The following is a 14,281-nucleotide window of genomic DNA, read 5'->3' as shown; positions in this document are numbered from 1 at the left end:
GCTCAGCAGACTGGAAGAATAAGCCAGCAGCCTTCAAAGGTGTGTGTGTGTGTGTGTGTGTGTGTGTGTGTGTGTGTGTGTGTGTGTTGTCCGCACCAACCACAACCCAGCCCTTCCTGTACATAAAGGACTTCACTTTATTCACAACATGGAAAGGGACCACTTTGTCCCCAATCTTAGCAGTCCCTCATGCAAATGAAGAACCATATTTGCACCAATCACATGCTTTCTGCTGTTTGGGGGGGATAAAAATGGCTGCTAGAGTTCCCCCAGGCTTGCGATGGTAAAAAGCTTACACATGGGGCTTCAAAGAGTGGCCAAAGCCTTCAGGAGCCCCAGTGCTTTGGCAGCAAACAGCTGCAGTTGGCCTGGAGATTTCATCCATGGAGAGTTCAAAGCAGTAGGTGCTGGCATAAGCCGCCGTCAGGCTGGCTGCTTGGCTGACAGTCTTTGCCCAAGGCAGGCTCTTCAGAAAGACAAGGCGTGCACCGCATGTGACTGGCAGCCTGCTGTGTTGGCTAAGATTAGGTTCAAGTGTGAGGGGAAAGCCCAATGTGGTTAAACAAGATAGCCATTTATCCTGCTCATTCCAAAAGCCACTGGAAAGCTGAATTCCAAGGCCATGGCTGACACATCACAGCGTTGGGGATATCAGCCCCTGTATCTTGTTGAATCAGAGGCTTCTGGTCCCCAAGTTAACCTATGGTTCAAGATGGCTACCATACCTACAGTCATTGCAAAACAAAAGCAACTCCACCCCCCACAACCCACCCCTTGCCCCAGAGCTGGAAAGAACCCAGTCCCTCTCTTTTGAGAATGTGGCTTCCCCATTCCATCCCCCTGACTAGAACTTAGCAGGTGGGCCCCACATCACTCAAGGGAAGTTAGAAAGCATAAGTTTCAATAGTCTTCAGTTAGGAACAGATATGTATCCAACCCCTCTCCAAAAATAAATAAATAAATAAATAAATAAATAAATAAATAAAAATAGGGCTTCTATTACAGTAGGAAATTAAAAAAAAAAAAAAATAGCATATCTGGGAGGAGAACTCTTAGTTCCCTGCAGAAGACTGATTAAAACTAATTTAACTGTGAATTCCAGAAACTGCTCTTGGGGAAGTCCCCCCAGGCCAATTTATGAGGATTTGGAGTTTACTGTTCGTTGTGGCAACACCAAGTCTATCCAGTGCTCGCTGGGCATGAGTGAGCACTCACAAACACGGGCTCCTACAGAAGAGCCCTTCTCCCCGCCGCCTGGAAAGACTGCAGTGGGGTGTTAACAGCTGCAGAGCTTTCAATGCAAAGACAGCCTCCGGGTAACAGCCTCCGGGTGAGCGCCGGACACCAACTAGCTCCGGGTGAGCACGGGGCACCAGCTAGCTCCAGGTCACCCAGCTCCTGCCCTGTGTGACAGTCGGAGAGGGAAGGTCATCTTCTGCTACACATCTCAACCTGCAAGAAGTTTACAACTCACCTTGTTTTGCTTTCCTGTGTGTGAATAGTGTTTGTATTTATTTTTAAAACAAAGAACAGAAAAGCTGGAGAGATGGCTCAGTGGTTTAGAGCAGACTTCTCTTAGAGAGGGCTGATGCCTTCCTTAGTCAGGGTTTCTATAGCTGTGATGGAACACCATGACCCAAAGCAACTTGGGAAGGAAAGGGTTTTATTTTTCTTGTACTTTCATATCACAGTTTATTATCCAAGGTCAGGAGAGGAACTGAAACAGGTTAAGAACCTGGAGGCAGGAGCTGATGCAGAGGCCATGGAGGAGTGCAGCTTACTGGCTTGCTTCTCAAAGCTTGCTCTTATATGGAATCAAGGCCCACCATCCCAGGAGTGTCTCCTCCCACATCTAACATAATTTAAAAAAAAAAAAAAAAAAAAAAAAAAAAGCCCTCCATCTGTCATTCTCAACCTGTGGGTCGTGACCCCTTTGGGGTCAAATGACCTTTTCACAAAGGTCACTTAAGACCATCGGAAAACACAGACATTTACATCATGATTCATAACAGCAAAACAGAGTTATGAAGTAGCAACAAAAATAAGTTAATGGAGGGCACTCCAATGTGAGGAACTGTACTAACATTAGGAAGGTTAAGAACCACCGCCTTACAGGCCTGCCCACAGCCTGATATTACGGAAGCAGTTTTTCATTCGAAGTTTCCTCCTCTCTGATGACTTTAGCTTACGTCAAGTTGACATAAAACTAACCATCATAACTGAGTTCTTTTCCTAGGACCCATTTTGAGCTGCTCACAATGCCCTGCAACTCAAAGGATCCAAAGCCTTCTTCTGGTTTCTGTGGGCAACCCCCTCACCCATGCCCCTACACACACACAGTGTATACCCACACAAACATACATATAGTCACATAAATAAAGATAACTTTTTTAAGTTGGCATCTGCTTCAGCTCTGTGGTGGCTCAACAGCTTGCCCAGTGACAGCTTTGACAAGCCAAGTTTGCTACTGTGATGTCACAGCCTACTCCTCTCAACTACACACACACACACACACACACACTGAACACACTTATGCACACATGTGCACAACCCCTCCACACTCTCCCACATACACATATACACTGATGCACACATGTACTCACATGTACACACACACCCACTCACACACATGCATACACTTATGCACACATTACACACATGTACCCACACCCCCCCACACACCCCCACGCACTCTCTCTCACACACATGCACAGGCATGCGTGCGTGCACACACACAGCAAAGATGTGAATCCAGCTCTGGACTTGACTGCCCGATCCTTGGTGGTTCCAACAGCTACTGTCATTTCAGTGCGAGCAAGCTATCTGCACCTGCAGGCCCAGCTCCCACGTAAGCTACAAGGCACGCTTCTCAGTGTGCCCCCTTGGGAGAAGCTTCTAGAGACTCTGGCAGCTTTGTGGTCTGTCCCTTCACAACCAGGACTGAAGTTCACTGACCATGCCAGGTCATGTGCAATGTCCAGGCTTGTCAATGTCCTGGGCCTGGATCCCAATGGGTCTTCTAGAGCTTTATCATGTGACAAGATGTTAGGGGTCATGCCCTTGGCACCCTCCTGGCCTAAGGGCCAGCCATTGGGGCAGGTAGAGACCCAGCTGAGCTGAGCTGTGACTGCCTTTTGGCTCTGACCACTTGGCTTGGCTATAACCTTAGCAGATCTGCTTAGAGGTCACCAACCACATTGAGTTCCTTTCCACACCAGGCCTTACGAAACACCCTACAGTTCCAGCCCTCTTCGATTTTATTTTTATGTGCATGGGTGTTTTGTCTGCAAGGAGTCTGTGTACCACAAATGTGTCTGGTGCCTGAAGACATCAGAATAGGGCAGATCTCCTGGGATGGCCATTATAGATGGTTTTGAGTCATCACATAGGTGCTGGGAATCAAATTCAGGTCCTTTGCAGGAGCAACCAGTGTTCTTAACCACTGAGTCTCTGCTCCAGCTCACGCCCACCAACCAGCACTTCTAACCACTGAGCCTCCGCTCCAGCCCATGCCCACCAACCAGTGCTAACCACTGAGCCGCCGCCGCTCCAGCCCACACCCAGCACTTTTTTTCCACTGTTCCCGGCAGCTACTACTGTGTTTTCAGTCCACATCCCCGCAGTGTTCGGCACTGGTCCAGAGACTTAGGATGAGTTTCTCTAGCAGGTGACTGGTAGCACACGGCGTCAGATGGGTCTCTTATCCCCTACTTTACAGATGACATTAACTGGAGAGAGGTGGCCCGGGATGATAGCTGAAGGAGCTGAGGTTGGTAGGGACCACAGGCTCCACTACACTGCACTAAACATGGCAGGGTGACCTCAGCTCACTCGAACTCCCTTCTTTCCACATCCGTCTCTTCCCCTCCAAACAGTGACAGTGACCTGCCCCTTACCTTTCCCTGGCAGCCAGTTCTGAGGTCATCCCTTTTGGGGGCCTCCCTTCCACTTATATGGCCCTGCTGTTGAAAGGCACTGGCCCACGCCTACTACTTTTTGCTTTTATTAAAAAATAGATCAAGAAAATATATACACTGCAGCCTTGTGGCCGGGAGGCCGAGAGCTGTGGAGAAGGGACAAAGAGCTGGGCAGGCAGGACCCCAGCAGGACGGTAGAGCTGGGGAGGCAGCAGTCCCAAACTAGAGCACAGGAGGCAAAGGAGAATGGGGGTGACGGACGGGAAGAGGCTGGTAGCCTGGGGTGCAGGTGAGCCTGCCCAGGGGTAAATCCACACGAGTTCCCAACAGCACTCCGCTCCACCCAGGATCTCATCTGTCTCCACAGGCCTCCCCGATGCTTAGGTGCCCACTCAGGCATTGATGGCTTTCCAGCGCTCACTGTCTGTGCTGTTGATACTGCCCGTGTGGCAGGGCATGGAGGCGATGTCATCTAAGTAGGCCACTCCAGCAGAGTCAAACTGTGTGCTGGAGTAGTTGGCTGAGGAGGCCCCCGCAGGCCCTGCAGACTCCACACCCTCACGCCTGGCCACGGCGTAGGGTTGTGGTAGGTGCATGTCTGGCTCTTCAGCCTCGTCCACTTGGCATTTGTAAGAGAACAGGATCTTGGGCTCTGAGCTGGAGAGAGTGCAGAGAAGCCACTGCTGTCAGGAGGGGCAGAGCCAGACAGAGCCTAGTTCATCTGAGAAGCCTAGGTCCCCTGAAGGAACCCTTGACCCAGCAAGATTTACTCTGAAGCTGGTCCCACCCACTCTTGAGAGCTGGGTCAAGAGTTTCTGTACCTCAGCATCCATGGGTGTGTTAGCGCCTCATGGGAGACAATAAACTAAACCCTAGCTTCACCAACCCTGGCCAAGTGTGTCCCCTATGCCTGCAACATATGACTGACTACCCACTCCTGACCCTGGTCACTGTCTTCAGGATAGCTAGACGAGGTTCAATAGAGCAGCAGCCTGTGCACACGGGAGCAGGCAACAGCCTAATACAGCCTCACCTAGGCCTCCCCTGAGATGGTCCATGTCTACCACCCAGCCTTGACAAGACAACAAACCCCTGCCTGCACTCCACCAGATCAGGCCTGGGTGGCAGCCTGTCCTTGTCCCTGCATCCTAGCCTTAGCCATTCCCCACCTGCACCTATACACCAGCTGCTATGGGCCCTCAGGGTCCCTTCCAGGTACATGCTCCCTGAGCACACTCATGCCTGCTTTGCTCCCCTGATGTAGCTCATAGTAGGTGCTTGCTGACACTGGGTAAGGGAACAGCGCTGCCGAATGGCAGCCCTGTCCCTGGGGTGTGCACCTGTCTGTGCGCTGCTCCGTGCCCTCTGTACACTCACCGCTACTGCCATGCACACACAGCAGTTGTAGGTGCAGCCACATTAGAGTGCAGAGGTCTGGCCATCACTTACCCAAAGAAGCCACGGAGGAAGGCCACATAGATGAGTGGTGCGAAGAAGCTGAAGTACAGGAAGGTGGTGGCGTCCACACAGCTGTGGTGGGGAGCAGGTCAGCATGGCCAGGACCCAAAGAAATGAGGACCCCTTCTGCCACAGTGGTGGCCACTTGTACCCCATGCCCACCCCACCCCCATGGTGGCTACCCTCTTACCAGAGCCCCTCAATGATGTTAGCGCAGAGCAGAGCACTCCCCAAACCCTGCAGCAGGTTGAGTGTGGCCAGGATGCCTGCATACACGTAGAAACTCCTCCGTGCTGGGGGGCAAGGGTCATGAGCTTCTGAACCACCCTACCCTTCAGGCCCAGGTATAAACCTTGGGTTTTTGCCCCTTCCCAGGCTCCCCAGATGCAGGCTAGGAGCAGGCCAGTGCCCTCATGCCCCCACTCCAGCAGGTACTCACAGGGCAGGGATACGCGCTCCTTCAGCGGGGTCTTAGGGAGAATTACCACCAGTGAATAGACCTGTAGAGATAGGGGTGACAGGGAGGCCGGGCCGGGCCAGGCTACTTCACCTGCCCCCAGGGAGCACGCCAGACCTCACCAGGAAGAAGAAGCAAGAGCTGACGAGCCAGAACTGCCGGCCGCCATGGCCATAGATGTTGAAATCCTCAGCCGAAAGATGGGAGTCAGGGTACAGGATCTCCAGAGTGCCCTGGAGTAGGCAAGGAGGTCGGCTCATTCCTACCACTGGAGCCTCTCTTGGCTTTCCCTTGCACAGCTCAGGGCTCTCCAGCATGCCAGGCTCCACCCCTGCCTATGCCTCAGCCATGCCCACCCTCCTAACTCCAGGGGCAGTTCAGACCCTGGCTGAGTCCTCTGTGGGCAAAACCTAAGGACAGCCCTAAAAACACAACAACAACACAACAAAACGCCCATAGCATATACTCTCAGGGTGCCTGTCTAGGCACTAGCTAGCTCTCACACATTTCTTAGCCTTCTCAAGGTTCACCTGTAGTCTATGTCTAGGGAAAGCTGGCCCTGCCTAGTCCATGTGACTTCTTGGGAGCACTCCTAGTTTAGAAACATGACCCTTGACTCTACCACCGCATACCTGGGTGACTGAGTAGGCCAGAGACAATACTGTGGTGATAGCCAGTACCCGCTTGATGCTGGACTTGCTCTCTAGGTGACCTGTAAGGGACAGAGGTGAGTCAGCCCTCCTTCTAGGGGCCATCTCTGGGTAGAGAGAGTGGGCCCAGGTCCAAAGACACATACCAAAGGCAAGGCCCAGGATGATCACACTCAGCTCAATGGCCAGCAGGAAGAAGCGGGTGATCTCCCACAGGATCTGGGGCACAGAGAGGCACAGGGTCAACTAAGGGTGGGCTCCACCCAGCCAGACCTCCCTGAGGCTCTCCAACAGGATAAAGATACAGAGGGCACATCATAACCTCCACCAGACTGGCTGCCCCCATGCACCTTGTCAGCAACTGTCGCAGCATCAGAGGCGCTGACTGTCATAGAAACCACAGCCCTGGCAATGCCTACCAGGGCTACCACAAACACCTGCAGGGCAAGAGAAGGACAGAGTATGGTGTCAGGACCAACAAGGCTTCACTTCCGCAGAGTCCACTCAAGAATGGAAGGTTTTAACTAGACAAGGAATGGGGACAGGGAGGGTCTAACACAGGCTTCAGGCATGGACAACTCCACTGCTGCCCAGCCAGCCCCGTCAGATACCTGTGGTTAGAGAACCAGGCAGTTGGGGTTCCGACCAATCCCTGCTGCTTCCCTGCTCTATGACTTTAGGCAAGTGATAGAGGAAAGCCAGCCTCTTCCCATTCCTACCATCAAAGGACACTAGCCTCGCCAGCCTGCCAGTGCCTTGAGGCTATGCCCAACAGCCCCCAGTGCTCCCCAGGTCATGTCTCCCTGCATGCCCACCAACCATTAGTGGGGAGCTCAGAGCCTGACCACAGAAGGGACCAGGGAGCCACTCAGCTACTGGAACAACATCTGAGAGTCTCAGTGTGGGGGTATTCCAGTCAGGCTCCTCTCCTTACAGAAGAAAAGAGCCCCATATCCTGGAATAGGAGTATACCCAGGGAGGTCACCCTTAGAGCCTCTGCCTCATGTACAGGCTTCTTCTTAACCCCAAAACAGTACACATAGGGCCCACCAAAGGCTGAGTCCACAGGCCCTCCCCTCAGGTGAGCCTGCTGCAGACATTACACAAGTGGGGGGATGGAGGACGGAACGTAGCTGCTGTACACAGTTTTCCTCACCCAGCGTCCATTCTGTCCATTCCACCCCTCTATTGCCAGCTCCCCATTTTCCCATAGGATCACCCGCCTTGCTCAGTCAGCATGGTCTACCAACCTGCCCCAACCTTCCCTTTCCTTCCGAGCCTGTTAATGGCTCAGGCATGAATGTGGGATCCTAGGTGGGCCAATCCAAGGACAGGCTAGGCCTCCCGTAGCAGCCAAGAAAAGAGGGGTTCCCTGGTGAGTTCCTGTCTGTCCTTGGCATCATCTCTATAGGGAAAACCAAGTGCAGCAGAGAGCAAGAGGAAGAGCCCCTGCATCCAGCCGTAACAGAAGGCATGTCCATTACAGAAGTTCATTCATTTCCCCTTTGTGCTTAAAGCAGAGGTGGGCTTTTTGTCACTGATGGAAGGAAACTCACCAAGATATAGAAGGTGATAAAAATGGGGCTGGAGGTGACACGGATCTTGGCCCGAGCTAAGGGAAGCTTCCAGAGCAGGAAGGTGAAGAAGAGCACATTGGGAACAAGCAGCAGGAGGTCCCAGTACCGGACCCTGCAGGGGGCACAGAAGGTGGCTCCTAGTTCCCCAGCCCATAACACCCTGACCCCCTGAGAGCCCACCCACAGCCCTCCCTTGGTGGGGCCAGGAGCCCTACCTGGAGGAGCCAATATCCTCATACAGCAGCAGCAGGCATTGGTGGGGCTCGCTGATATTGGATGCTGGGGGCGGTGGCCACGCTGTGCTTCCATTGGCCTCCTGCAGGCTGGCCATTCCACCGGCAGTGGCCCTGAAGACAAGCCCATGTAGTTAGGGCACAGGGCCCTGGCCCTCCTCCCTCAGTCTAAGGCTACCAGGGAAAACCAAACTGGCAGTGCAGAGTGCAAGCCATACTTGGGACTTGATGAGTAGGAGGCTGGGAGAAGGCTGAGGGGGCTCTTAGCTCCATACAGGGCCTGTTCCCTCCTCTCAGGCTCTGCCTTAAGCCTCTGCCCCTGATAGCCACACAAGCCACCTCCAGCTCCTGAGCATCAGAGAGCAATGACAGGTACCATCCAAATTGTCCTTCCAGCCTCCAGAGATAAAGGAGCTCAGAGCATGGTCCCCACCCTGCTTCTGCTGCTTGGCCTCCTGGTGCTTCAGTGTCCCCTCTGGACTAGCACTGAGACCAGTATTTTCTTGGTGAGGCCTTGGTGATGCTTCAGCAGGTCTGTATTGGGAAGGCTGAGTGATACGGCTCCCAACCCCACCTTGTAAAACCCACCCACCATCTGGTCTGAGGCCACACAGCCACTAAGGTCTTCAAAGGAACCCAGGACCTTCTCTGCTGCACTGGAAAAGCAGCTGCAGGTGGAAGGGACACCTGAAGCACAGGGGTCTCTAGGTACAAAGAGGCTCAAAGAGGTCATCTGAGAAGGCTGGGCTCCCCAGAGAAGCTGGAGACCAGAGTAGCCCAGAGGCCAGTGTCTCTGTGACAATGTGAGGAGGAAAGTCTGACATTCAGTCCGAAAGACCAGAGAGCTCATGATCTGAGGTCTGAGGAATGCCTTGGAGGGAGGGGACTAATGGTGGCCAAAAAACCCTAGATGAGGAATCTTGGTGAGAGGGCTGTGAAGGGATGGTAGTGGGGACTCCTGCTGGACAAGCTGAGCCTCAGGACTCATGGGTGACAGTATTCTGGTCAGTGATCTGAAGGAAATCACCTCTATCCAAAACAGCCAGGAGCTAGGCAAGGGTTGTACACGGGTGAAGCAGTGTCAGCTCTTGACCACAAGATGGCAGTAGAAAGAATGAGCCTGAACTGCGGTAAAATGAATGGGCCTCCTGAATGTGACGTGTATGGATCCAGACTCATACACGTGACCGATACAGAAACAGGCTGGGATTGACTCTGCAGACGGGGTGGCACACTATGTCCCAGACACTCCACCTAGACGTGGGCGCACTATCTTGTATACTACCAGGAATGCTTCAGAAATCTTTTCAGAGGAAAAGATTTTCAGAGGCTTAGTGACCTGTCTGTGGCAGGAGTGGCAAGGAGCTTGGTGCCCCCTGCTTGGTGTCAGCGGTAGCACCGTGGGTTCACTAACTAAGCAGCACCAGGAAGAGGCAGGGCTTGGGGGGCTTGGGGACATTCTCGGTTTGCCAGGGTTATTACACTCCAGTGCTGTCTCTGCTGAAAGGGACAGGAAACCTCTAAGCAGCCAGCCAAGACCCTGTCCCCAGCCTTTTCCAATCTGGTACACCTCCAGCTTTCTGAGGGGAAGACCAAGGAGGGAAAGTAAGTCCCTGGTTCCTAGTGGGACGTCCCCAAAAGAAGCTGGCTTTTCCTGACACCAGCAAAGGTGAACAGAGCCTTATCCTTCACTCATGCACCATTGCCCAGCAGATCTGACCACATGGTTAGTATAACCAGCAACTCACTGAGCTGCTCAGATGTGGGAGCGCCAGGGCAGGCAAGGCCTACCCTCCTGAGGTCTTCCTCCCAAGGATAGGGGTGGGGGTGGAGACACAAACCCTTTTTAAGTGCTGAGAAGACAGTGCAGTGGGTCACTAGGACAGGAACACACACCACACAGACATGTCTCCAGGATCCACACTCCTTACCAGCAGAACCCTGGATTTCAGTCTGCTCTCCTCAGCTTCCCTTGAAGGAGGGACTGGCCACGTGGACACCAGCAGAATGCAACTCGCCAGTTTCAGGTCGTGCCCTTCTTCCTTCCTGTTAGCTGGAATATGGATGTGATGGTAGGAACAAGAGCAGCCATGTTAGACCTTGAGATAGAAGTAGGTCTCTCCATGCATGCCCAAGGGTGCTTCCACAAACAAGACAATACGGTTTTCTATCTAGTTATCATGGCCTTGCTCCACAGTTAAGGTTGAATTCCAGGGAACATAGGAAGGTTGATTTGGGTTGGTGTTCTGTCAAGAGGACACATGACCGAGGAGTCAGCCTTGGAAAACTCTAGATAAAGAGCATTCCTTAGAGAGAACAGTGAATACAAAAGCTCTGAGGTAGAAACAGACCTGGCCAAAGACCAAAAAGAATAGGTCAGGGCAGCTGGAAAGATCAACACGGTTGGTAAGGCTGGGTCAGATGGGGTAGCACACCTATACCATGATTTCAATAGATTTCACTCTCAGTACTGAAGAGGGTCTTTCCAAAGAGGTGACAAGACGCCACGTCATATGGGCAGGGTCCCTTAGGCCACTGCAGAGAATGGACAGGCCTCGGTGAGGCAGGAAGGAGGTACAGCAGCAGGTCCGAGAAGGTGGGATAGGGTCAGGCAGCCAAATGGCCCGCTTTCCCGAGGGTGCTCGGCATGCCTGCTGTCCACAGGTTTAGATGGATTAACTCCGTACAGCACAAATGTCAGGAAGTGCGAGTATATCCAAATCTGGCCAACCAGCACCCTGGCCAGTGAGTACCCTGCTGAGGTCAGCAGGCCAAGTGTGACTCTGGGCTGGGGCCCTAGAGAGAAAGCTCACACAGGGCAGAGCCACAAGGTGGATGCAGAGAGAAACACTGAACTCCTAGTAACCCCTGGATTCAGCCACAGGACACCCATTCTTTTCAATCATAAGACTGCCGGGTCCCCTTCACTACCAGGGTGTTTGAGTTTGGCCTCTCAATTTCCCAAATATATCAGATGTTTACTGATTTTGCATTGCCGGACACTGGACCTAAGCTAGGCAAGAAGTGGATACTGACCTACGTCCCCAAGCCTCCTTTTGAGACAGGGTCTCCCTATGTTGCCCATGTTGCCCAGCCTTGAACCTGTGATCCTCCTGTCCCAACTTCCTAATAGCTAGATAACAACAGGCTTGTGTCCCCAGGTCTGGTTCCCATTTCTTGTAGGTTAAGGAATTTGCAAGCCAGACTAGGATGGCATCCCTGCCTCCTACTTGCAGTGACCTTTGGTGAGTCACTTCCCTTCTGAGAGTCACAGGGACAATCACAGCTACCTAGCAAGTTGTTATGACAGTCAGAAAAAAAAAAAAAAAAAAAAAGTCAAGCTGTGAAAATGTCAACCAAGGGGCCACAGAGATGGCTCAGCGGTTAAGGGCACTGGCTGCTCTTCCAGAGGTCCTGAGTTCAATTCCCAGCAACCACATTTGTAATGGGATCTGCATGTAGGTGTATATGCAGACAGAACACTCATATACATGAGAGAAAGAAAGAAAGAAAGAAAGAAAGAAAGAAAGAAAGAAAGAAAGAAAGAAAACGTCTGCAGAAGCCACACAAGCAGCAGATTGAGGGTATAAACACAGGGTGAGGGTAGAGGTCTGCCCATGGTTTCCGGTAGGAAAGGGGGACTAGAGGTGTGAGCTGCCACCTATGACACTCCTCTGTAGGATTGGGAACCCATCTTTAGGAGTCACAATGTTCAGCTGTTTCCTCCCGAGCCTGACATCCTGGCCAGTTCTATACCTAGCCAGGCACTCCTTTCTACCTGAGCGAGTAGACAAACTCCCGACCTGAATCACTCCTGCTTTAGCAGTACTGGGGCTGGGAGGCAGTAACCACATTGTACTTGCCGTGACTGTGCTCCGGAAATAATTGAAGTACTGATAACAAACACATTAGGACACTCTTCCAGCACATAGGCTCTGTGCCCTGTGCTTCCTTCCTAGGGACACTGGACAAGCACCATTAGGGTCCCAATCAAAGAAGAGCAGGCATGGCCCAGGAGACCCACAGACCCCACCCTCTATCCTAGGGCCCTTCTCCCCCAGATCTTCTGGCCTTGGGCACATGCAGTGATAGAGAAGTGAAAGGAGCTGGCCCACCAGGAAAAGAGGAAGGAGAGGGGACTGCCTGGGACAAAGAAGGGCTGCGACATCTTGCAGGAGCAGCAGAGCATCTTGGGAGAGCCCAGGCCTCTGAGGACCAGGGAACTGAGGCAAGGTTTCTTCTATCGGTGAACCTGAAAGGCAGCTCTGACCTCCGAGCATTCTCCAGAGGCCAGGCTCCTGCCCACGACTCAAGCCTTCCTCCTACCCTTTGTGGCTAGCCTGCTGGGCCCAGGTGGAACCTATTCTGATACCTCCAGACACCTCCCCAAGGGCCTTCTCTCCCTGCCCTGGGAGAGGTTGAGAGAGCTTGTCTTTTCCATCTGTGCAATGGGATTGCTCAAACTTTCTGAGCTCTTATGTGGGATCCCTAGCCAGTAGAAGGGTAGCAGTGCAAACAGCCCCCCAAAACTTTTCTCCCTTACTTCCTAGGCTGCTAAGCCTTAGATCTAAGTCTAGCTGCAGAGTAGCATAGGAAATCCCCAGAGGATAGAGGCTAAGTTCAACGCCTCTCTCTCTGAATCTGTCAGCCTTGGTGATAGAGAAGAGACTCTGTCCTAAGAGGCCACCGTGGACAACAGGAAGAAGGGATGGTCCGGGTGACCTGCTCTCTGCCTCCTAACAATCCTTCTTGCCCTTCTTTAGTCACCAACGTATATCTCACCTACCTCAGAGGCCTTTGTGCTTGCTCACCTTCCCCCAGCTTGACCTCATCATTTGATACCTCCCTCTCCAAATGGACTTTAGTATCTCTAGCCCACCTGGGTGTTGTTCTTTCAACAACACTTGCCCCAGGCTAGCCTCCAACTCTGCAAATAGCCAAGGTAGGTCTTGAACTTCCCATTCCCCCTACCTCCACCTCCTGATTCCTCCACCACCACCCACTTCTTTGGTGTGCTGTTTATAGAACTAGGACTCCATCGGCAGCAGGTGTATTTACATGCTTTGTGTCTGTCTGTCCTAGGTCTTGTGACCTAACCCTCTAGAACAGATAAGATCTCATAAAATGCTATGACGCGCACACATTTCCAGCACAATGCAACCGAGCTGGACAAGGACTGGGGGGTCTGTACCCCAGACCCCACCACCCCCTCCTCGTTACGGAGCTAAGAGGAGTTGTCCTTCCTTCCGCAAGGCCAGGAAGGCAGAGGCAGAGCATGGGCTGTCCTTTCCGGCTGCCGCCGAGCTCTGGCTGCACCCGGAGCTGCGGGTGTCCAGCTCCATATCGTGACCGCTAGGGTCCCCAGAAACTTCTCAAAGGTTGTCTTGCGGCTGTACCCCAAGTGGCACGGGGACAGAAGGAGACGGTAGGCCCGAGCCCGAAGAAGGAGCAGGATAGGGCCTCCTCGCTAGCTTGGCGGAGCAGGAGATGGGGACTCGGCCGCGCTTACCTGAGAGCTGGGCTGCGCAGGCCCCGGGACTCCGACCCCTCAGAGGTAGCGAGAACCGGGGAGCGTCGCGCAAGAGGCGCAGCTGAGGTTTTATGTGGGTCGGTCGTAGGAGGCCAGACGCCGCCCGCGCTCAGGACTCACGGGACCCGCGGACTTGCCTAGTCCTCCCCTGGCAGCGCGGCGACTAGCAGGCGCCTTGGCTAGTGTTTTTCGTCTAAGCAAAACTGTGAAAACAGTCACAACCCCTGTTTGTGGCACTCATCCCCGCCTCCCGGCCTCCAGCAGCCTATCGCAATGGGATCCCACCCACAGGGGTGGAACAGACCAATGAAATTCCTCAGGGGAGTGAGACGGCCCGCGGAGCTCTTAAAGGGACTGCAGTCGACTCGAAGCCAAGTGTGGGTGACAGAAACTTCAAACGGGGCAATTTTTTTCTGCACAGCTCATCCCTAAAGCCTTTTGGGAAGCGCACGGAGCACG

At 53.1% G+C, this 14,281-nt stretch overlaps 1 protein-coding gene across 3 annotated transcripts; it reads right to left on the bottom strand.

Annotated features, from left to right (window-relative positions):
* Positions 1 to 3,987: 3,987 nt before the first annotated feature.
* Positions 3,988 to 14,074, bottom strand: Tpra1 (transmembrane protein adipocyte associated 1). Of its 3 annotated transcripts, none has more exons than XM_034512441.1 (12): positions 13,802 to 14,074; positions 10,224 to 10,345; positions 8,275 to 8,406; positions 8,039 to 8,171; positions 6,833 to 6,919; positions 6,629 to 6,701; positions 6,465 to 6,544; positions 5,955 to 6,065; positions 5,815 to 5,875; positions 5,566 to 5,668; positions 5,367 to 5,447; positions 3,988 to 4,574 (listed from the first exon to the last, which is right to left on the bottom strand). In XM_034512441.1, the coding sequence occupies exons 3-12, from the start codon at positions 8,388 to 8,390 to the stop codon at positions 4,310 to 4,312; spliced, it is 1,110 nt and encodes a 369-aa protein (XP_034368332.1). In that variant the 5' UTR covers positions 8,391 to 8,406; positions 10,224 to 10,345; positions 13,802 to 14,074; the 3' UTR covers positions 3,988 to 4,309. The 3 variants fall into 3 exon arrangements, with proteins under 3 accessions (XP_034368332.1, XP_076796207.1, XP_076796208.1); XM_076940092.1 differs by lacking the exon at positions 13,802 to 14,074 and adding an exon at positions 13,689 to 13,762; XM_076940093.1 differs by lacking the exons at positions 8,039 to 8,171; positions 10,224 to 10,345; positions 13,802 to 14,074 and having other exon boundaries at positions 4,172 to 4,574; positions 8,275 to 8,407.
* Between the last annotated feature and the right edge of the window lie 207 nt (positions 14,075 to 14,281).

Source organism: Arvicanthis niloticus, chromosome 9 (assembly GCF_011762505.2).
Source record: "Arvicanthis niloticus isolate mArvNil1 chromosome 9, mArvNil1.pat.X, whole genome shotgun sequence".
Taxonomy (NCBI): domain Eukaryota; kingdom Metazoa; phylum Chordata; class Mammalia; order Rodentia; family Muridae; genus Arvicanthis; species Arvicanthis niloticus.
The sequence above is the reverse complement of the archived record's forward strand: the minus strand, read 5'-3'. Positions and strand labels throughout refer to the sequence as shown.

Coding starts and splice junctions, on each gene's coding strand:
- Tpra1 (XM_034512441.1), bottom strand. CDS start 8,390: ATGGCCAGCCTGCAGGAGGCCAATGGAAGCACAGCGTGGCCACCGCCC. Junction 5,448..5,565: donor AACATCATTGAGGGGCTCTG/GTAAGAGGGTAG, acceptor TCCCCACCACAG/CTGTGTGGACGCCACCACCT. Junction 4,575..5,366: donor TTCCTCCGTGGCTTCTTTGG/GTAAGTGATGGC, acceptor CACTCTCTCCAG/CTCAGAGCCCAAGATCCTGT.